We start from the raw sequence: 23,936 nt of genomic DNA, 5'->3' as shown, positions 1-23,936 counted from the left end.
ACTCCACTTAAACTCACTCACTACTAATCGTCTCGTTAAAAAAATCTTTTTCCCAGTCCTTTTAAAGACTTGAAAAGTAATTTCTCGAGCGCTGAGACCAATGCCAGTCCTCGTTAAATTTTCTTCGAGTTCCCTTCGGGATTTGGTGGTTTGAGAGAGAGAGAGAGAGAGAGCGCCGATTTTCCAAGATGCAGCTCGACGAGAGAGACTCGAGGTTGCAGCCCGTAGAACTGCCACTCGAAGACTCGTTACTCACCAGATTGCAAGTCCGGTTTTATCTGGCACTGGCGGCCGATCGTCGGGGACCATTCACATCCGCGGTCGCGTCGCGTTATCGAGCGTCTGTCGACGGCCGATCGACGTGAAATACATATATCGTCGCGCGAACCGCGAATTCCAGCAGATAAAGAAGACCGGTCGCGTGAGCGAATCCGTTCAGTCACGGATTACGTTCCGCGCGGAAACGTTCAGAGGGTGGCGCGCGGCCGACATTGATGAAATTAGGTGAATGACTCCGGCTGTTTCCCCCAGTGCACGGGAACATGAACAATGAACGCTTCCAAGTGGTGAGTTGTTGAACACAATGCTCATTTGGTTTCGCTTGGGAATTCTTCGCGATCAACGAATCGCGTAGAACAGTATTTTTTGCCGGACAGTTGGAAGACGCTCTAATACTCCCATGATTCATTATTAAACGGAAGCGGCGATGTTGTCTCAGCGACGGATTACTATACCGGATCGAACAGGCCTTGTATTTGGTGTCATAGGTCGATCTCGTCGTTGTCGGCGTCTTTTCGAGTATCAGAGGCCGATCTGTGACACGTGCGCGTTGGATTAAAGCGGATCAATACGATCGATGGATTAATCATCCCTTAAATCATCTCTTTTCTTAGTTACATTCGCGCAAGGGGATCGAATTATTTCAAACGTCACCTGACGAAACTTCCTGCATGATTCATTTTTAATCGAACATTTTGTTATCGAGGAAGCTGGGGATTCTCGGGGTATTTAAGAGCTATAAATCGTTAAATAAGAGGATTGTTGGAGAAAAAGTACCCCCCATCAAGTATTATGAACAGTAAGCCTCGATAGTGTTTTTATGCGCGGTGGCTTGAAAATGATAACTAAACTGCGGATATATATGGGAATTCGTGTTTTCGTATGCATATTATAAGAAATGTATATTATAGAAGAGAACTTTCCATACTAGTATGCGTTAAACTAGGCTGACAATTAACTTTTCCATACTGTCGCTAGATATATCGTAAGCCTTGTCTGTAGCTAACAATTGAGCATTGAAAGTAAACAACCAACAACACAGTTAATAAATTCCAAGAGATAAACGCAAGACATCGTTAAGTGTTAATTTACACACGCTCGAGCTATATGTGATCTTTGTCAAATATTGCAAATAGGTCACAATTGTAAATTACACGAAAAGAAGCACGTATCGCTATGTAACCGTAAAGACTAAAGATCACGAAGAACTTTCAACAGGGTGGTTAATCTGCATGGTACAGCAAAGAATTTAAGCTCCAGACCAATTGAAGCGAGTTGCGAGAGTAAACAAATAAAGCAAGCTAAACGAGGTATAAATTAAAATGACTCCCGTCGGGGAGTCGCTTGCTTTCAGCCACTTGTCCAGTCGTCCAAGTACAAGAGGTTAGAGGATACAGGACAAGGAACATGAAATAGGTACAACAAATAAGAAAATAGGCAATAGGTAACATTAACAGGGTAGCTGTGAAAGAGGTGTGAATGATGACTAGTAGAAAGAATAGGTAATGGAGCAAGTACCTATGAAGAAGTAAGCATGGAAGTGAGTGTGGAATAAGGAATAGTGTACAGGGAATAGACTACACAAGCACAAAGGGTTAAACAGATATAGAATAAAGATTAGACGAATCATAATGCCTCGATTATGCAGAGACACGGTGCAGCTTTCATTTGTGTTTCTTTCTTGGCGATAGCGGAGCACGTTGACGATGCGAAGGAACATCGACACGCCGAACACTGACCTCCCTCTACTACTTCGGTGTGTCCTTGGCCTTGAAACGAAAACGTGTTTCGGGAGATGAAATCCAATCGCACAGGTGGAACGATAATTGGTTGGCCGTCATAGAGAAAACGAAAGCCTTCCCTTTACTTTCGCTCCGTTACGGAATCGGAGCAGACAAGAGCCAACACACGACATAAAGTCGAGCATTCTTTACTCCCCTTCTGTCTCCATATACTCGTGTGTATCTTGTGTGTGCGGCTGTGTATGCACGGTTCAACATAATATTGGGCTAAACCAAAAGTTTTCTTCCCATTTTCTCCCTTCTTCTTGTCTTCTTCTTCAAGAAATGTTTATCGAATAAAATCATTTAAGTCCTACGATCAAACTGCAGATGTTTATGCACTTATGACTAATTGAAATATGGGTAAATCTATGACAATCTGCATAAATAAAGAAATATATAAAACATCAATGATAATATATACATGTTATTCCATTTAAAAAAAAAGACCTTCGTTTAAGTTTCAATCCTTTTCCTACATCTGTGAAAATATGAATTTGCGTAAATCTCCGCAGTCTAGTAATAATAATATCCTGTCATTTTTTCGCAAAAAACAAAGCGATATGGTAACAGTACGCTTGTATCCTTGATATTTTTGCACGCACTATGCGTTTTATAATCTGCGTCACGTGATATACATTCGTTGCTGAATGACTATTAATCGCGGTATAAGCGAAATTTTGGAAAAAGTGTATGCAAACAAATTTCTTCTTTAAAAAGGTACTTTTATTGTTTATAAAGTTTTAAGACCGAAATTGCAAAATCACGGCCAACAGTGACATGCGTCAAGGTATAAGGAATATTTTCAGAAAAGAATTATTAGAAAATTTGCTTCTTCGCTTCAAACAAACGGCGAAGCTACTTACATGGAAAACTCACGTTACAACCGAACTAACAAAATAGCTAGAATTGGTTGCTGCATAACAGAGGCACCTTTACTCCTACGAGATGGCAACCAAACCGACAAGTCGACCGGTATAGGTTACCGTGTAACAGGGCTACCTCTGCGCCAAGAATTGGCAACCGACCCGACAAACAGGCTAGTATCGGTTGCTGTCATACCAGGAGCACCTCTGCGCCAACGATGTAGCAACCGGGCCTACAAACTGGCTAACAATCGGTTGATATCTAAAAGGGGTATACTCGCGACTACTTGACGACAAACAACATTTCGTTCACTTTTCGTTCAGTCCGAGTTAGTCACCACTGACTGACACTAACTTTTCGTTCACATTTCGACACTCCTAACAACACTTAGCACATTCTAACACCTTTTAACATCTCTAAAATGTACCAGGAAGTAAAGGGAGATATACCAGGAAATGACGGGAAGTTAATGAAAAATGCACCATAGTTTTTAAAGAGAAAGTAATACGTATATTGTAAGCATTGGTAGATCACAAAAAGTAACAAACTATAACAAAGATTTGATATTCAACGTGTTGAAATTCTAAAATTTCATTTTCAAAATTCCCGCTTTAACTTGGCAACATATATCGTAGTCTGTGCGCACTAGCGCCGCGAGTAGACGAAATTTTGATCACAGTTTTCTAGTAACTTTTGTATGGAGTTGGATCTCCTTATACAGTTTTCATGATTCGTACGTTCGTGGTTCTAATTGACTCGTGCACAACGCTACAGTTTGTGTATTCCTGGGTAAACTTGTGTCAGAAGCTAGAAGGCAGCCATAAGGCATAATACTCGAGAATTAAACGGAGGACTATTTTAACATTTACAGTACAATACCCTAACGTGGATACAACTTACGCAGGGCACCATTGGTACCATCAAATTAATTTGTTTAGAGCCTGTTCTGATCTTACACAGGGACACAAAATCGTAGGTTTTGACAAGAGTTTTGTCACCTCTTACCACGTTTATTACAGTTTATAACCATTTGTTTGGCATCGTAAAATTATTATTGATCGTGATGATCATTTTCGATCCCAATAAATTAAATAAGGAATAAATTTAGATTCATTTAAGCTTATTAGATTGGTCAAGTTTATTTAACTTTGGAGAAATGGCGGATGATGATTTTGATGGAGACGAGTGAGTAACGTCTTTTGTTTATCGTAAATATTAAAAATATAAGTAGTTTCGTTAGACGAAATGTTTATTTATTTATTTTGTAATAAAAATTCAATTAAAGTATATTGTAAATATATATCTGTAATTTCAACAATGTATGTTTAAAAGTTTTACAAATTATACTGAATAAAATATTACAAATCGTATGAGGACTGTATCACTGATACTATAATATTTAAAGGGTTGCAGATGATTTTGATGATGTTGATGACGACGATAATATAGAATTAGAACCTCAGGAAGAGGATGGAGAGAATATAGAATTGTTAGCAGCTGGCGAAGCTACTGGTGGTGTGCAAAGATCAAAAAGGATTACAACTAGATACATGACAAAGTTAGTAACTTGGAATTCTATTTAAAATTACATGTTTACCTATAGTTTAGTATTAATGATTTTATTCAAATATTATAGCTAATATAAATAAGAGAAGCTTTACGTTAAGTAGCATGTATAGAAATGAAATATTATATTTAAATTATACATTTACAGATATGAACGAGCAAGAGTTTTAGGAACAAGAGCATTACAAATAGCCATGTGTGCACCGGTAATGGTAGAATTAGAGGGAGAAACAGATCCCTTGCAAATTGCAATGAAAGAATTGAAGCAAAGGAAAATTCCGATTGTTATCAGACGCTATTTGCCTGACAATAGTTATGAAGATTGGGGCATAGACGAATTAATTATAATAGATCATTAAACTATAATTGATACTGTATATTCAAATCAACTTTCTAAAATAATTTAAGAAGTGGTGGAATTTATTGTATCAATAGTGTTTTAATTTCTGTATGTTAAGTACTTGTATAAAAAAAAAAAATAAATAGTAAACGTGGATTTTGTATAACTCATTTTAGTGAAAATATATAAAAATAAATGGACTATAGGGAAAAGGTTCGGGAATTTTATCTAGTTACAAAAATGCAACTGGTGACTAAGTTATTAGAGGTTAGAAAACATCAGATTTAAATCCAGCTGATTTGTGATGAAATTCGTCCTAAAAATTATGAAACGTTCATGTATACGTTTTAAAACATAATAAAACGAGTTCACAGCACGCAAATGTATGTAAATTATCTTATGACGAATCTTCCCTGCTCAATTGCAAATCACGGTGATATAATCACACAGTAGTTTAAGAATACTCTGTCATAAACGATTTTGAAATGCAAAGTGTTTCACTGAAAGTTAATTCGTGATCGTGATAAATTACTTACGTAAATAAACTCTGATCATAGAAATATAATATGAAAATCCTTGAAATTGAGGTATAATATGACGTGGTAAGTAAATTATATATTATAGTATACGTATTCATCAATTCGGAGAGGTTAAGGTGGTAACAATACATATACTGTTGCAGGAATCCTTTAAAGAAAAACCATTTGACACAGAGACCCACACCAGCACCGCCACTGTTATCTCATGTAGAAGACAGAGAGCTCGATGTTGCAGTTCAAAGACTTATTTAGTATGTATTATTTATTACTGTTTCGTTTCCCAATTAAATAATACATAAATGATTTTTCAAAGTATCTACTAGCATTTTATATAAAAAAAATTAACTGTCTCGTATTATATAATATTGTTTACTTTAAAGTGTTGAAGATACAATTAGGAAACTGACAAAAGAAATGAAGAAGTATATAGAAGCTGTAGTAAACTTAGATCGTGCAGACCAAAGACTAACGCTAAATTTGACAACTTGTGGCCTGGCTCATCTCAACGATGAGTTTAGAAAAGTAGTGGAAGACTACCACTCTGTTACCACTCAGGTACATTTATAATTTATTAACTAGCAATGTTTAATGTAATAAAATAGTTCTTGTACCTTGGATAGGTCGGGAAGACAGTACAAGAAATGGCAGTTCTTTGTCAAAAAACATTTATAGAACCTTTAAAAAAATTACGAGACGAGTTTGCTCTAATAGCTGCAGCAATAGCCAAACGTGAAGAGCTGGTAGCTGCTTGGAGAAATTATTACAATCGCGTAAGAAAGTTACAAGAAAAAAAGGATAGAACAGCCAGTCATATTGCAAAACTGGAAAGAGAAAGACGAGCAGAAGAAGCAGCTGCAAAGGATCTAAAGACTGTACATGCTCAACTACTCGTCGAACTACCTACATTTCTTGACAAGAGACTAGAATATATTAAGCCTAGTATACATGCTTTGATAATGGTACAGTTAGATTATTATGGAAGTACAACAAAATTATTTACACACTTAATGCCAATTCCAAATGCTTTGGGATCACCGTCCAGTGCGATGGTACCCGAAGACGAATATCAACAAACTGTGGCTAACCAAATGAACAGAATAAGAGCTCTTACCATTGTCAAAAATCATTGAAAGTTACTAGCACTTCCGTAACTAAAATAAAATCCTAAAAGGACCGATGATGCTGTTGAGCTATCGTGGGTACGAATGTATTTATCACATGGCAGTATTTACATTGATATTGTAGAAGTATAGATAAATTTAAGATGGAACCATTCCTTGATTTCGTTTCCATTGAGCACCCGAACGGCGATTGTGATTAGCACGTGATGCTTTATGGGTGTTTTTCTGCTGCCTATTGAATAAGATTTCTTTCTCTTGCCCTTGTCCTCTGGGTTTACCTGCGTATAAAGGGAAATCACGCGATCAAATATTTTAAATGCTTTTTTCGTGAGCTATATGAAACGTCTAATAATGTGACTGTCGATGCATCTTAATAAATGCAACTTACCAGCTACGTTGCTTGAAGCTCTTCTGCCTCGATTAGCTTGCCTTCGTTCTTCAGCTCTAGTACGCAATTCGGCCGGATTCTGTAGAAAATGATCTTTACCGTTTTGTTCAGCTCCTAATTCTTCATCCTCCGATTCAGATTCATTAGCCATATCGACTTTTCGCCTTGGGAGGAGTACCTAAGGTAATATGAATCATTATTTCCATGTATTTTGAATCTACTGATATTTAAACCTAAGTGAAAATACGAACTCTTGGAGTAGTAAAAGGTCTGGAATCTATCTCAACGGAATCGTATTGTGTAGTACTGCGCGAATCTCTGTTATCATACGTATCGTCATATTCATCCTCGTAATCATCTATAAAGCTGTAACTATAACAAACGTTAAGTTAAATTTCACGAAATAATACAATTTTATGAATGTTATCGAACATAATTGTTATTTGCAAATAAATGTTATTTTTATATATTATGTATACAAATAAAATTAAATTACTCTACTCCTCGAAACTTACTTTCTCGTTATATAATCTTTGGGTACTTCGATGACTTCGCGAGTTTTAACGCGAACGTCGTCATCGTTATCGTCACTGAACTCGTCCAATTCATCGGGGTCAACAGTTTGGTCATTGTAGATTGGAATACAATGCTATCGGAATGCATATTGCTATTTACATTTCTTAATAATAAATCATTATTTATATTAGTGACGTAAAATTAAGTTTCTATACCGTGTAATCTGGCGGTGTATCGTTCACTGTGGGTTTTAAGTCTTTCAATTTTTCCAATTGGGGTGGTAATGTATTTTCCAATACGGCATTTATCACAGACGCAGTATCATATTTGTAATGTTCCAAACACATCTTTGAAATAAACTATGTTAATGAGTATAATTTTTAACGCAAACTTGTTACCATGTAAAAACTGTTACCTCGATAAAACGTTCGTCTAAATCATTAAAGATATCTTGAACCTCAGTTATAAGTGAGGCCAATTTAACGCCGTTCTTCATTAAAGGTATTCTCTTCTCATTTGACGAACTTAAACTACCACTAGATGTTACGGCCCGAGTTTGAACACCACTAGGTCCAGCTACGCCTTCCTAGAAAGAAATAATATTATATAGAAATATATAAAAGTAAAAATGTTTTTGTACCTTCGCTACTTACAATTACATCATTGAAGACAGCAGCAGACGGAGTATTTGATTTTCCAACAGTTGCACTGATCGAGTTCAATATGTAATTACATTTTATTGCATCACTGAATATTTGTTAAGGACCGAAGAACTGATAGTATACAATTTTTTAATTGTATTGATTTTATTTTAATCAAACCGTTTCAAAAAGGATACACTTCAGCACAAATATTTGACAAAATTTTCAGATCCGATGTTACTGGATAAAATCGATCGTAATCTGTAATGAATTCTTTCTCCGAAATTGCACTGGTTAAAAATGTAAGATATTCTTCAACATGATTTTTTATTTCTGCTTCTGTCATCGTATTTCTAAATATAATTATATTTTCGATTAGAATAAATGACGGACTTTTATTATTTAAATATGTGTAAACTTACAAATTGTTCTGTGTATTCGTTATGGGTTCGTATATTATAGTTCGAAAGAGCTGTAAAATTTCAACCCTTATCACATCTAATCGATGCTTCAGTTCCATATATTTCGCTATATTTGCTTCATTATATCCTAGCTTACCTAATTTTTTATACATCTCAGGTATTGTGCCCTCATATATCGAAACAATTCTAGATAATAGAAAACAAGAAAGGAAATTACCGAAAATAGTTATACACCAATTAAATTATGAATTTGTATACTTACTTATTCATAAAATCTTCTCTATGAAATGTACTCACTGCAGGTGGGTAATTTCTTAAAAACACAGTAATCGTTGATGATATATCCAATACATATAATATCATATCCTCTAAATTAAATAATGTAAGTTCTGGAGTTTCTTTCAGTAGCGAAACTGCTTCATTGGCATTGCAAACAGGACTAGTGAATTTTCTTTCAACATTTTCAAAGGCCTAAACTAACAATATTCATATTCAGTTATATTTTTCAAATAGCATTTACTTTTTATACATTAGTACGTCACCTCTATAAGACAAGGAACTGCTTTTTGAATATCATTATTGTACCGTGGTTCTAATATGAATAAACTCTTTAAAAGTCTCTTCATTATTTTATCATTTTCTCGGCCATAAAGTTGACAGAGATCAAAGATAATTGGTACCGTAAATATGAAATTTTCATACAATAGGTTTCCAAGAAATGAACGATCCATGTATTCCCCGCTGCTTTCCTTGTTTGTCACAAGACGTGTAAAGGTCATAAGCACATAGCGACTAAGAGTTTCTAGAAGTTCCAACATTTCTGGACAGTTTGAAAAAGTTTCTAAAGCATAAAATGGTGGTGCTTCTTGTAGAAAAGATACTAATGCATTTAGTATCGATTTATTGTATACGATGTTCGACCAGAATCTAAATAAAAATCCATAACAATGCAAACATATAATACAGAAAAACATAGTAAAGACTTACATAGACTTGCAATATTTTTACTATTGTAAATCAGTATTGCTGTATGCTGTTGTGAAAGAGCTACTACATACTTTCAGTGCTGAATTATTTAGTATATTTACCTGTAAAACTGGAGGCTAAGTAACCATTTTAAATCATCAATCATGCATTGGACAATTTCCATCCAACGTTCCTTTGCCCCCATAATTTCAGATCCGTCCTCATTATATATTTTAGGATCTTCGTAATTTAAAAAATAATGATCTTCCACCCACCTTTTATCCTGAAAAAAGAAATGGGTAAAAAGACACATTATATTGCATTCATAACTTAATCATAAATGTTAGCTTTAACAAGGCATAGATAAATTTATTCCTATATATATATATATATTTAAATAATGAAAAACTTGACAATCTTAACAAGGAATAAACATAATGACATTTATTACAAATAAACATACCATAGCATTAACAGACTCAAGAACACCATCTGCTTTTATACATATCTCTAGTTTGTCCAGAGACAGAGAATCCGGATTCTATGAAACAAATGAAGAGTTAACGCGGTTTTGTAATAATTTTGATTATTATAACCTCTCGCAATCAGTAACAGATGAAAGTTGTGAATAATCAAAGTACATAAAGTTACCTTGAGTGGATCCATGTTCTCACGTGATACATTTCCCGTCATAAACAGTCAAAAATAACGTTGATTAACACTGAGCAGTTCTAATCGCAAATAAATTAACACTTAAAAAATATCGGTGCACCAGAAAGCGTTACTTTGCGACGTTCGAGAGGAATACCTGGGTATACACCCGAATACCGCACGCCGAATATATATACTCTTCTTTTTCCAACTCCAAACAAATTCCTATTGTTCTACTACCGTTCGTCTGAAACCAGGGCCCCCAAGCTCTACTCTTGTGACCATGAACATATGCAACAAGTCGAACGAATCGCTACAAAGTAGCGGAAATCTGTTAACTATGCGACATTTACAATGTAAGATTATCAAATGCAAATATTAAAGTATTATTTATTACAAGTGAACTAATGCGCTTTGAAAATGAATTTTGCTACATGTATGTTGGCCCTGATGTATGTAACCTATTCATGACAAGTAGCATAAATGCATGAATACCAATGTTCTAACGTGTTATTTAATAAATACTCGTACATAATCCGTACGTAAACAAATATAGTTCGTATTTAATAAATAAGTGCACATATGAGATATACAAATAAATATACTATTATATTGGGAGAATATAATTTCTTAGATGGATTTCTAATTTAAATTGACCTTGCCAATGATAATGTCAGATATAATTAATTAATACACGAATAGGATTCTAGATTTATTTATTTCTATACATAATAGGAATTATGTTTTTACGAACAAAATAGATAATTCATGCGACATGTGTAATTTTTTTTTTTAGTATTTTGCAAATCCTGTAAAGTAAATAAATTGTACATGAATGTTTCTAATAAATGATTTTTTTCAATCAATTTCATTTTAATTATACCTTTCATTTATTTTATTCGGTTCATTCTACTTTCAATTTTCATGTTTTTAAAAATCAACAAACCTCTGCAAATTACATACATTTAAAAGTTTGTCAAATTTGGAAATTGTGAGACGCTGACAATATTGCGAATTGCAGATACGTTACGCGATCTAAGAAACTAACAAATATACAGGTTGCGAAATATTTCTAATCAACAAAATTATTTTTATCAGAAAGTGATATAATACAAAAAAAAAGGAAATGAAAATAAATGAAAACGAAATTCAATAAAAATAAAACTAATATAAAGAGAAGATAGGACAGTAAAAAGAAAACAATATTCATTGCAGCATAAAACTCAATAATCAAAGAATAGAAAAATAACTATTTCAGCTTTCTTAAATATCTGATATCATTTATTTATTAATCTTGGATTTATTTCTGTACAGAAAATCATGTTAAACTTGTGGAGTTATAATAAAACCACATCATTATCTAAATAGTTACAACATTAAACATCACAGAAGGTTTTACATGTGTATTATCAATAACACAGTTCGATCGACATAAACATTAATTCTTTGCGGTCGATAGTTGAACCTGTCATCATCGTCTCAACTGCAAAGGGTTTTAATACAGAAATGATACATTGTTGAAATAAAATAAATGTGAAGTTTAATCACTGTAAGTTATAGTACTTAAATATATGTTAAAGCACCAATGTATTGATTAAACTTTTATTTGCAATACAAACCTATTTCAAATAACATTTGTCAATAAATTGTTGTAACATAATAGAAGTTAAAATTATAAGTAAACATAACTTCCGTTATTAATTTTGCAAATAGTAACAGCAACTAAAATATATTCTGGAGGTACGATAGTAAAATGTCTACACTTGTATCATTAACTTTTTAAATCAAGTTAATAAGTTTGATCATAAGAAAAAAAATACAATGCTATCTTAACTTCTTACGTACATTTACGTACGGATTTAGGTCCCATTTTTATAACGTTGAAAACACAAAAACTAAGTGAAACTAAAATATTCTTTTAGTATAAAAAAGTTTTTAAAAATGCATAAAAAAATATATATATTTATATAGAAAATCTTACTAACGCCTTCGCGTAAGTAACTTCGAGGTACCTTATATAATAATAAATGTTTTAATACTGTTATTAATATAGTAACTGTTGTACTTTTTAACTGTTTATACATGAAGAAAAAATGGTACGCTGTATAACAATTATAAGAAATACAACAGATTTTCCATTTGAGTACTCGGTGGTCGACGTATAAATTGTGCTACCAAGAAGGCTAACTTGTGAGCATATTGGCACGGTGCAGGTACTTTAACGGTACCAGACCAGTTATAATACATGTGAGTCAACTTGTACGTAAGTCTTTGCATTTGGTCGGCTCTCCAGCCTGTTGAATCAGCAATGACGTTATACGAACAAGGCGTCACTGTTCCTTGACGAACACTTTGCGAGACTACATAAAAGTCATATTTCATGGGATCTGTAACCACATCATCGACAATTGTTCCTGGTGGTGGATTATTTTGATTATAAAAGAAACGCGTGTTGATGCGTTTCGTAACTACTACAAAGGCCATTTTTACTAAAGCAGGATCTCCATAAATTTTACTCAGTTTAGACTTTATCTGCTCTACCTCATGTGAATAAATGTAGGGCACTTGGCCCTCGCCAACGCCATCACGATAAATAACTATGTGCGACGGTAAAGCTTTATTTAGCTCTTTGTAAGTGTATAACGCTTTTGTTATATTTATAGAGAACTCGTTAGATAATTCTTCACCCGAAGTGTGTGGGTTTACTGCGCTGAAATATCTTGTTAAATTCTTATCGAGTGATGCAACCATTGCACCATAGTCGCGTCCCTTATCGGTCGGGTCGTGGCACACATCAAACCCGATAACCATTAAATTAATGGGTGGTAATAAAACTGTCCATGGAGCACCACCTAACTTGCAGACCAACTGAATTGCTACCTTTGTAGCTATTGATCTCACGCCTTTCGACCTCAGATTTTTCGTCAAGAAAACTTGTGACGGTACTGGCCGATCAACAGTACATTTCTTTTTTATGGCACTGTATCGATCAGCTCGATTATTAGAGACCACACAAAATACAAGGTCCGGATTAGAGGTACTCATTATTCGTTCGAGTGTTTCAGAGTAGGTATTCGACCTATCATCGCGTATCTCACAAAATCTGGGACTTTCAAATCTACATCCCATGCCACTCGCGGATTCTTGGAGTGTTCTGACAAAGTTCTGTAAAGTACAATATATATGTAACAGTAATGAAAAAAAAAACGTAGTTTCATAAAAATTTTAAATATCGTACCTCCATATCACGGCGACCTTGGTTAGTGCATATAACAACCCAATTACTTAATTTTGCAGCATTAAACATTGGCTTATTGTGAAGTTCCCTCGTCCAATCGGCGAACTGACCTGCAGAGCACTGACGGTTACCACCAACAACAATATTTTCGGGAGGTAGAATGCGCCCCTCCACGTTCGTTAATCTTTCATCGAGTTTTAAGTTCCACTCGGTCAATTCTTGTACGATCGTATTCGTTGATCTTAATCTTCTATTAAAAGTCATTAATTTGTCTATACGTGCTCTAGGAGATACACGAGTATGCTCCGCCAGAGCACGCATTAAGTTGAAATTATTCCTCATTGCGTCAGTGATACCTACAGCAAAAATGATTTATTACGCGATGAAATATATGCTGTAAATATAAACGGAGATTATTCAATTAACATACCCGTTGCTCGACATAATTCAGGAACAAGATATACTAATTCGGGTTGACCCGCACGTCGTTCTTTTGGTTTTACTCTTGTTACAAGCATAGGTTGGGAATTATTGCGTATTACAATTTGATACTTATTTTTGTAATAATCTTTGTACGAAATACTTTCACCATTACGCAATTGAAATGTTGAATTAGGATTTGCAGTATAGTCAATATCAGTGATACGATAAGTATTATTATTGTAGTCTGTTAATACGACTATTCCAATAACTTGAGATTCATATAAATTCTAAAAGTAAACGCAATTCACTATAAATACTTAGCTGAAACTAAATATGTATTATCAATAAATAACATTCTTACCTTATATTCATTCCGATTCTGCTGATAACAATCATTTAATATGTCTAATAAAGTTTGTTGGCGCATGACTTTATGTGTTATTTCAGCACACATAAGGATATGATCCTCGTGTTGTCTTATAGAAGTAAGATATCCAGGCCATAGTTCTAATCTAAATTCTTGAACTTCCACCTGTGTTGCAATGAAAAAAAAAATATATATATATATTACTTAACTTGTAAATGAAAATATGTAAAAAGTATGTGGAAATTAGACATTAAAATAAGGTAATACTAAATAAAAATATTCACATGACAAGTATTAAAACATAATTATTTTTCTATTAAACTACTAATATATTTATTTACTTACTTTGCTGCGTGCATCAAAATAATCGCGTCCAACAAGTTGAAGATTCAGAAGACCCAAACACTTCCGCATTATTATATTGAAAAATTGAATATAATGGTAATCACCTTTGGCCATATCTCCAACAAGACGTACAGTAATCCTGATTTTTGTGTCATCTGATTTACGAACAGACCACAATTCTAAAGTCTAAAATTTTTAATACATTTAAAATATATTCGATTAAATTCATTTTAATAGGAAATCTTACATCTTGTATTCGGACACTGGTGTATAGAACGGTGCCATCAAAAACGTAGGCACCTCCTAAAGCTTCTTTGTGAAGCTTCAGCAGACCCTTTCGGACCATAGTGCGATCTTCTTCGGGAGCAAAGTCAACCCTATATTGGTAAAGACACCAATCGGTAGTAGTCAACAGTTTGAAATAATTCGACTGTAGATTAACCGGTGAACCACTGGTACCTAAAAAGTACAATTGTCGTTTAATATATATTTTATGTGTAAAGTATATTATACATCATTCAAATGTTAAGATCTTAAACATATGAACCTTTTTTGGTAACTAGATTTGTTGGCCTCGTATGGACTTCAGGCATTATAACGCGCCTTCCTCTCATTGCACCTCTACCTACTGAGCCGACGTCTCCACCTTCAGTGACTGTAAATGTTTATATGTATTAATAGTTAAAAAGAATATCGTGCAGAATTCTGATTTTAACAAAGATGTAATATCTTTTTTCCTCACCTTCCATTTTTTCAGGTTCTGAACTTCCAGTATAACCAGGCGCTGCATCACCTCTAGGCCCCAATCGCTGCGTAGCACGGCCAGCACTCTATAGTCCATTAAAAAAAATTATAAAACTTCATGTCGTAAAATGTATTGAATATAATAGTAAACTATTCAAACACTTGGAATAAAATTAATTCTTGACATCAAATATGAATTACAGTAATATCCTTCAGGTTTTCACACATTTTGTGCCTTGGTTTGTTACAAAGTTACGCTTCCACCGACCATCCTTTAGATCAGTTTGTTTGGTACGATTCTTCTGACATTAAGAATCTGTGCTTTTCAAGTAACTAGCAAAATAGCAAATTTGTGTCTTAATCCCACCTCCTCTCCCTATTTTCATATGATGTGTAACATATACAATTTGAACAAAATGTCTGACATCAAGTACAAAATTCTTATTATGCGTGAAATATTCCCAACAGTCAACTGGTATTATTTCACTCGACCTCATCATCGTTCCTTACTCTCACTCGCCCACTTCTACACAGGGTATCGAGTGAGCCTGAAAGATAAGAGAGATCGAATTTCGCTTACCCAACTCTCGGATTGTTATAGCCCGATCCCAGTCAAGTGATAACTTGATGGACATTACTGTATTTGAACAGACTGTAACTATACATATTTTATGCTTCGATTAACAATTATTATTAAAAATTTAAATCAGTATTTTCCAAAGCAGAAAAGAAGAAGAATTATTTATTTAGTGCGTTAATTTTACAAGTCTTCACACAAAAATTCTGTGAATAACTCTCATGAGTTAGCAACATCTCTTATTATTCAGAATTTGATGTACAGGTATCATCTGTCAGAAAGCTTAGAAATCATTGATTTAAATCATTCCACGGAGTACTCTTACAGAGACGAAATTCCAGTGTTTTTCAGATCTCGATTTTGAGTGCGTATTAATATTTTAAAAAGTAACAATATCGATGGTAAAATATTGTTAGATTAGAAACGAGATTGAAACACGAACGCGTAATTATTTCATGGTAAATTTTTCACTATCTGCATTTGATGTCAAAGATTGTAATGAAATTAAAATATGGCATAGTTTCATAACAAATATAATTAAATATGGCCATATCATATAGTAACATATGGTTAGTTAGAAATAATTAATATAATTAATAATATTAATAATAAAATGCAACTTATTATATTGAAATATGGTACAAAATTTTGGTCATTAGTATAACATGCTTAGAATAATCATGCATAGTCTGAAAATACAGAAAGACGAAATGAAAGGTCCCAATAAGAATTTCGCCTCTGTTGCAACCTTCGCCAGCAAACGACTACTCCCGTCAAATCGCAACCCCCCCTTCAAGGAAGCGTGCTACGGGTACATGAAGGGGGACGACGGCACGATTTGGCGAAAACGAACAAGTTACGATTTAGGGTCCAGACAAATTGTAAGTTAGTCTTCACGAAACCACTGATGAATAAATAAAGTAGGCGTATATGAAGTTTGAAAACGATCGGTCAACATTTTTAACTTATTCTCACAGATTGAACAAATGTTAAAAATAATGTGATATCTCAAAGATTTTTGTGTGAACTGAATTGAGAATATTATAAATGAATTTTAAAACATACTTAAAATATTTTCAAAGCTATACAAATATTATGAAATTTCTTCTCTATAAAAAAGAAGTATTTCAAGAAACGTTTAATATTTGGAATACTAACGTCCCCTCTAAGGTTTATTTAAAAAAAAAATTAATTGGCGGTGAAGTATTATCTCATATTTAATGTAAACAAACGGTGCCCGATCGTTGCGCGCGACTTTGTCAGCAAAGGGAATAAGCGCCATCATGGCTGTTCTGTTACAAAACGCGTTATTCATTGTAAGCTGCACCAATTTATTTCAGGCATAGAATTAATCCTGAGACACCGGTGCAGGGTCACTTTTCCGACGTCAATTTCCAAGTCCCATTCCGCTATGATCGAGAGTATCGAGCCATGTGTTTACATTGTAAACTCGATCCGTAGCAATCGGCTCTCCCCACTATTCTAACTTTTTAGCGACAGAAACGTTTCGAACTTTATTGCAAAAGAAGAAGTTTTCGGGACAAAATATTAAAAAGTTGGTTACCACCAGGCATTATTAATATGATAATAATGTTTGCATATAAAAATTTGATTTTAAGCCTTCTTTTGTAGCGCGTATGGGACTTGGATTTCGATGCCTGAATACTTGAATAGTGACCCGGCTCCGTCGTTTGTGCGAGCGTCCGTTGTCCGAGGGTTAAATAGTACATATCACAGTCATCTGCGAAACGTGAACAAACGAAAGTAACAGTTAAATCAACCGACCTGCCAAGGTCACTTTGTTTGTTTTGTATCGAAAACTGTACATGGAAAAGAAAGAAACAGAGGTGTCCTTGGCTGACCACGTGACTTAACTTACAGAACTGTTACCGAATCGAAAAAAAAAAGAGCATGACAGTAGACACCATTCCGCGCCGCGCTGCCGGCAAACAATAAGGTCTTAAAATAAAGAACTACTCTATAATGATAAAACAAAAATTAAAACACTAACCTTCAACACCCCTTTTACCACAGGATAATTCTCGCTCTAGGCAAAAAATCAAATGAAATAATTCTAAATATTTTTCACCAATTCCTAAATGGATTTTCATTCAGTAATTTCATAGAAAAATCAGACAAAATAGTAACAAGCACTGTTAACAATGAAAAACCTTGAGAAAATAAAGTGATGCAAGAAAAGAAAGAATAAGAAAGTATTTGCCTTATTCAATTTGCATTTTTAAGAATTAATTTACTATTTACAATGGCAAGAATTTCAACTAGTCCAAAACAGCCTGTTGGCTAAGGCTAGGGAAACTATGTTATATTTGTAGTCACTTTTTCAATGTATTGCATGGGTTTTAGTTATGAAATAGCATATGAATATTATAATACACCGTCAGATCTCAACACTATTTACAATATTTAAAAAAAACACTGTATTAAATGTAGAGGAACAAACAAGGAAAAGATATGGAGAACAAGTTACTAAACACCAGAAACCAACTTCTTATTGATTCTTTGATATACCTGTGTTTGTGGTGGTCGAGAATAAGGTGTTTGCGACGACGGGCCTGCTGTTGCTTGAGGTGCAGAAGATCCAGGTCTACGAACCCAAGTAGGTGCTGACAATTGTGATCCAGAAGCTGAACCACCAGGTGCTTGTAACTCGCCTTGTGGTCTTTTACCATCTCGTCCTCGTGCTATGCCACGGCTCCTACCCCTGCCTCGATCAGACATGATTTATCTGAAATCAATCACAAATTATAGATTAATTAAAAGATATAAAAGACATACACAGAGTACTCTCTTAACACATTCACAGTCCAGCCATTCAGTAGTTTATGATTTAGTAGAAGAGTTGAAAGCAAAACACATTTTAGTTTTTGATAAGTTAAGAAGCAACGTGTGTATAAACCTTGATAAAAACTAAGTGTTTTTTTGAACTTCTTGCTTTAGTGTATTCATGGCTGAATACCAAAATCTATTATCCGAATTAAGAAACTATGGTCGGTAATGAGATTTAATACACTCATTGTCAGTTGTGTACAAATATACAAAGCCAACATGAATTGTCGCTATGTTGTTGCCGGTGGCCCGCGGCAGTCAACGTGTTAAACAATAGCTATTGACTGCTATTTCTTTACATCTAACTCACTTCACCTTCAAGTTTTGCTTAATCTATTAATTGAATGTCTCTTTCAACAAACTAACCAAGTTTACGTTTTTTCATGTGACGATAAATGTAAATACGTTGCCAGCTTTGAGGTTAAGTGCAAATGTTTGTACAAATTTCTAGAGAAAACGAAATTTGTAAAGTTAATAAAATTAATACAAAGTTGCATGTTTAAACGTATTTGAAAGAAACTCCTGTTAAGATATCAGACTACTAATAAGTTACAATTTACAATTTATAATCATTTAGTGAAACAAAAAAAAGGAAAGTTATAACTGGTAAACTATATCGATAAATTGGCTTTGAAATTTCTCGTAAAATTAATACAATCATCACAAGAAAAATACAATCATAACAATAAAATAAATTGTAAAACAGTTTGTGAAGAGCTATTTCGATGAAAATATATACCGTATCGACAAGATTTCAAATTAATTATATTACACTTTTTATACACTTACCAAATTGAATACGGTGTACAAAAATGTTACTCTTCGCGATCTTGGGTCCGACGCAATTTAATGCAACCTACGCTTGCAGATACACATTTAGAAATGTGGGCAAGACCAAGCAAGACCAAGCAAGACCAGGCAGAACGCCTCGTTGCCTCGTTTACCTACCTACGCCGAATCGCGCTCGAAGATCTGCGCATGTGTTTAACTACTGCTACAGTTTTGTCGTCACTGCAAGCACTGCTCTATTCAATGAACTGCTTAGGGTACTATTAGTGTTTCGAAGAACATTTTAATACTTACAAAGGGGCGAAATTCTAATTAAAACACATGATGTTATCGACTAAATTAATTTCATATAAAATTTATACAAATAATTAATCAAAAATTCCGAAATTGATGAAAACTAATAAAGAAAGCTATGGTGTTACGAAGAATGAAATAGCACGTATGCGTAGAACCCACTTCCGTGTTTAATTCCATGCATTATGGGTAATTTCTTGCTACTTTAAAAACAGTTATCAAACTTATAAGACGTTTAACGACAATCCGCACAAATTCAAGCAACTTTCGTCCTTAGAAAAATACGAATATATGATCATTTTCGTTCCATTAAATTTCTTTTTTCTTTTGATAAGAATTCTTTTCAAGAGTTTCTTTTCAATGCATTAAAATAAACGTTCACTTACAAAATAAATTGAACGTTTTAAAGAAGTCAACTGAACATGATTTATTATTAAATTAAAAAAGTATTTACTATGCAAAATAATGAACAATGAATCTTATTAGTCATAATCGTTTAGGACCATAAGACCACAGTTCTTCTCTCATTTTAACCTTTTTATTATCGAATTAATTAATGATTAGGAAAATCTCTTTACTGAATTAATTCCGCAACTTATTTTGTAGTATATTAATTTACTTGTAGTAGAAAGAAGTAGCAAATCTTACAGAATTTCCTAAAAAAAAGCAAACGAGTGTGTATATATATACCTGGTGTTTTCTTTAACTTGAACATTTAAATGCATCTATATAAAATAATTTAGTTATCCATGCTTGAATATACTCGATATGCAGTTAGAAGTGATTACAGTACACACGGAATTGTAAAATAATGCATTACTATTTATTTATATGGATAATGACTTATAATATGCAGTTTTTGTTTGTTCGGGGTATAGCTCACTGCTATTCACGGCTTTGCAACTTTGTATAGTCACGTGGTTTTGTTTACCATGCTTTTATCTCAATTATATGCGGTGGGATGAAAGACTCCCACTGGAAGTAGGAGTGGACTTATATTTCTGTGCTATTGGAAAGACGACAGGTGGAGCGTGGAGCACGTTGTCTTTAGCTAACCTCTCTTACAGTATGTTAGAAGGTTATATTTGTTAAAGATTTCTGTACTTTAAGAAAATGGGAAAGCAAAAAAGAGAGAGGAGAAAACCTTCTAAGAAAAATCCCACTGGCCTGCCGTCTGTTAAGGATTTTGAATTAGCTGAAGCCGAAAACATTACGAATGAAGATCAAGAAAACGCTTTGCAAAGAGTATACGAAGATGTAAGATATCCTTCAGATTCTTGTTTAGTTTTTTTAACCAATTCTAAGCAAATTACTATATAAAAAAATAATATATTTTAATACTTTGTGTATTATTACATAAAAAAAAAATTGTTTAATCTCTCGAGTGCAAAGGGTTATCGTCACGCATCAGTCCTATCAAATTTGAACACATATACAACAATAAATGAATAACTACATTATAAATGTTACAGGTACAGTCTGCTAATGTTGAGGAAGTATTGTCTGGATTGCAAACATTGGAATCAATGTCTTGCAATTCAAAGCTTGCTGTGCAGATCGCAAAAGATGGAATTGCTAAACTAATAGGACCATTGCTTGTTGATCGCAATGTACTTGTAAGAGCTGAAAGTGCCATGACTCTAAGGAACATTGCAGATAATGGGAAAGCAGAAGCATACGAGTCTTTACTAAAAGATGATATCATGACTCCACTGTGTAGTTTATTGAAACAAGTAAGTTTGAAAAGTATTTAATGTTTATGTTATTGTTTAATTTAATAACTTATATATCATCTATAGTATTATACAGACTGGCAGCTGACACTTGATCAAAATGAAAAAAACAAAGTAAACGATGAAAAGAAAGCATTTGTTCAAGCAGTCACATTGTTATGGACACTATGTGAAAATAATGAACTTGCAGTAAAATATTCGAATCAAGAAGATCTTGCTTGCATTTTAACAAAGTTTTTCGACATTACTATTTACGGTATAGAAATTGTTACAGTGACTGTACAATGTTTACTATCTTTGTCAGAAGATAATACCACTGCTATTGATAAACTTAAAAGCTGTGAAAATACACTTCTTCAACTGTTAAATATAGAAACGAATGATTTTAACATTTCTGATGTAATATACCTTAAAACTGCTGTTACTGGACTATTAATAAGTTTATTTAACTATGTAGAAAATGATTCTATGAGTACAGTTTCTAAAGGAGTAGCTGTGCTTTCTGAAACACTTTCTATTGATTGCAAAGAGTTATTATCTAATTTATCATCAATTTTACCTCATGAAAAAAATACTTTCTTAGGCAGTGCAAGAAAGAAGGTTCAGGATAGTAGAAAAATATTTGGCTCGCAACAATTAGCATTAGAAATTTTAACTAATTTATGTTCCGAAGAACAAGAAAGTGACAATGATTCTAATTTAGATAATTCAGATTGCGAGAGCGATAGTATAGATGATGTAGATATGGATGACAAATTATTTACTGCAAAATTTTCTCTACCCATGGAGGTAATTGAAGTTTTCAATAGTTGTAACATAATTAAAAAAGTATGGGATAAAACTTTAGCTGTGGACAAAGATACAGTAGAAATACTGGAACAAAATGTGGAGGGACAAGCTATTTTACAGCAAATGCATACATTGAATTGTACAGCTTACCTCTGCTTAAATAATTTAATATCTCATTTAGAAATTGATATACTTGGTGGTATGGAAAATGTGTATAGGTAAAATATTTTTAAGTATATCTTTTAAATTACAATTTTAATTGTAATATGAGAAAAATGATTTAATTGAACTACATTTTTATACTTTTAATGTAGAATGTGGGCTGATATTGGTACAGTTATTTTCAAAGATGGTAATCCAAAAAATATTGAATTATTGGAATCTGCTACTACAACTATGAGGGCAGCCCTTCAAAGATTATCCGAGGCAAAACCGAACATTTTCAACCAATTAACATTAACTGACATTGAACTAATGTTGAATGGCGAACGTCAGTGTCCAAATGCTAACGTTCGAGCAAATTTAATACGAATGTTGGGCAATCTTGTTTTAATTTTAATTAATAGTGGTACCCCTGAAAGTTATGAACTAATCAAAGTAAGACACAATCTTATATTGAAACTTGTTTGTGAATGATTTTTCGTAATGAACAATTTTTTGTAGTATGTATCAACGTTTTTATTAAATACTTGTACGGTTGAACCAAAGGCTTGGGTGATAGCAGAATCGTTGGATGCGATAATGGATGCATATTCGGAAGATAATAGTGATCAGTTAGCGCGTGAAATTAAATTAACAGAAACATTACGTGATGTAATACCACGTTTTAAGAATATTGTAAGCCTTCTTTTTTATTTGAATGTATTAACCGATTTATTTATTTCTAATATAATAATTACTTTTTATATTGTCTAAATAGGTGGGACAACAGAAGAAAACTTTAGGAGATAACATTGCAATAGTGTCTACAGTAAATTCAAATATCACAAGATTTATAAAATATAAAGAAAAAAGAATAAAAAATGTTTAAGAAACTACTATTTAAAATTGAAACTAATTTTGCTACTTAGTTTTTATATAGAATGTTTTCATTGTCTTCGTTAAGATATGTATTGGCTGTAGATTGATGAACTGAAATAATACATGTATACAATATAAGTATGTTATTTATGACACAATATTGTATATATAAAAGCTTCATTAAAGATGTTTATGTATCACGAGGAAACAAAGACTGAAGGAGTTTGTAAATTGTATAATCATAAGACCATGGAATTCTATTGTAATGAAATTTAAAAACATGAATTTTGTAAATATTACAAATAAAAAAAGCTTTTTGCAGAATTTTTGTAATTAATTATATACGTATTTCACGTTACGATATTTTAGATAGTTTCGAGAAATTCATCGACGTAATGGTGAATTTGTATTATCGTGTTAGCAATCCGTTCCAATTCATTCTACAAAAGAAAACTATAGATAATTGTATACAATATTGAATAAAATATCGAATACCACGATAATAAATAATATGCACAAAATTTAAATAAACTTATTTGAATAGAGTTTATACGTTTCTTCTGAAATAATTGATTAGTACGACTCCATGCTTGCGGAAAAATTGACCGCACTTCTAATTTCGAACGATTTATGACTGAAAAAGAGTAATAATACATTAGACGGCAGCGGTTTAGGAGCAAACTTATAACTACG

At 33.3% G+C, this 23,936-nt stretch overlaps 6 protein-coding genes across 8 annotated transcripts in view; 4 read left to right on the top strand and 2 right to left on the bottom strand.

The window, feature by feature from the left end:
* LOC128891802 (uncharacterized) overlaps positions 1-23,936 on the top strand; it is a 116,192-nt gene that overhangs the window by 24,144 nt on the left and 68,112 nt on the right. The gene's annotated exons all lie outside the window — the stretch shown is intronic.
* Positions 3,697-4,989, top strand: LOC128891801 (DNA-directed RNA polymerases I, II, and III subunit RPABC2). Its single transcript, XM_054151614.1, has 3 exons — positions 3,697-4,112; positions 4,333-4,485; positions 4,642-4,989. Exons 1-3 carry the CDS (start codon positions 4,084-4,086, stop codon positions 4,850-4,852), a joined length of 393 nt encoding a protein of 130 aa, XP_054007589.1. The 5' UTR covers positions 3,697-4,083; the 3' UTR covers positions 4,853-4,989.
* On the top strand, positions 5,124-6,502 carry LOC128891797 (bridging integrator 3-like). The gene is made up of 4 exons (XM_054151607.1): positions 5,124-5,435; positions 5,516-5,623; positions 5,753-5,927; positions 5,993-6,502. The coding sequence occupies exons 1-4, from the start codon at positions 5,428-5,430 to the stop codon at positions 6,500-6,502; spliced, it is 801 nt and encodes a 266-aa protein (XP_054007582.1). The 5' UTR covers positions 5,124-5,427.
* LOC128891790 (activating signal cointegrator 1 complex subunit 2) lies at positions 6,553-10,911 on the bottom strand. Its single transcript, XM_054151594.1, has 14 exons — positions 10,078-10,911; positions 9,890-9,967; positions 9,549-9,709; positions 9,003-9,387; positions 8,723-8,931; positions 8,461-8,646; positions 8,236-8,391; positions 8,051-8,144; positions 7,813-7,983; positions 7,613-7,744; positions 7,397-7,530; positions 7,133-7,253; positions 6,882-7,059; positions 6,553-6,771 (listed from the first exon to the last, which is right to left on the bottom strand). Exons 1-14 carry the CDS (start codon positions 10,117-10,119, stop codon positions 6,632-6,634), a joined length of 2,187 nt encoding a protein of 728 aa, XP_054007569.1. The 5' UTR covers positions 10,120-10,911; the 3' UTR covers positions 6,553-6,631.
* On the bottom strand, positions 11,666-21,725 carry LOC128891789 (piwi-like protein Siwi). Of its 3 annotated transcripts, XM_054151592.1 has the most exons (12): positions 21,716-21,725; positions 19,408-19,434; positions 18,301-18,517; positions 17,783-17,818; positions 15,193-15,280; positions 14,998-15,105; positions 14,698-14,909; positions 14,451-14,636; positions 14,100-14,270; positions 13,746-14,025; positions 13,316-13,671; positions 11,666-13,242 (listed from the first exon to the last, which is right to left on the bottom strand). In XM_054151592.1, the coding sequence occupies exons 3-12, from the start codon at positions 18,508-18,510 to the stop codon at positions 12,190-12,192; spliced, it is 2,700 nt and encodes an 899-aa protein (XP_054007567.1). In that variant the 5' UTR covers positions 18,511-18,517; positions 19,408-19,434; positions 21,716-21,725; the 3' UTR covers positions 11,666-12,189. The 3 variants fall into 3 exon arrangements, with proteins under 3 accessions (XP_054007567.1, XP_054007565.1, XP_054007568.1); XM_054151590.1 differs by lacking the exon at positions 21,716-21,725 and having other exon boundaries at positions 19,408-19,580; XM_054151593.1 differs by lacking the exons at positions 17,783-17,818; positions 21,716-21,725 and having other exon boundaries at positions 19,408-19,579.
* Positions 20,590-23,916, top strand: LOC128891792 (HEAT repeat-containing protein 3). The gene is made up of 6 exons (XM_054151598.1): positions 20,590-20,958; positions 21,174-21,434; positions 21,501-22,441; positions 22,538-22,820; positions 22,887-23,060; positions 23,143-23,916. The coding sequence occupies exons 1-6, from the start codon at positions 20,815-20,817 to the stop codon at positions 23,251-23,253; spliced, it is 1,914 nt and encodes a 637-aa protein (XP_054007573.1). The 5' UTR covers positions 20,590-20,814; the 3' UTR covers positions 23,254-23,916.

The sequence above is a fragment of the Hylaeus anthracinus genome, unplaced genomic scaffold, assembly GCF_026225885.1.
Source record: "Hylaeus anthracinus isolate JK02 unplaced genomic scaffold, UHH_iyHylAnth1.0_haploid 12002, whole genome shotgun sequence".
Lineage (NCBI taxonomy): Eukaryota > Metazoa > Arthropoda > Insecta > Hymenoptera > Colletidae > Hylaeus > Hylaeus anthracinus.
Note: the sequence above shows the minus strand (reverse complement) of the source record. Positions and strands in the feature narration are given on the sequence as shown.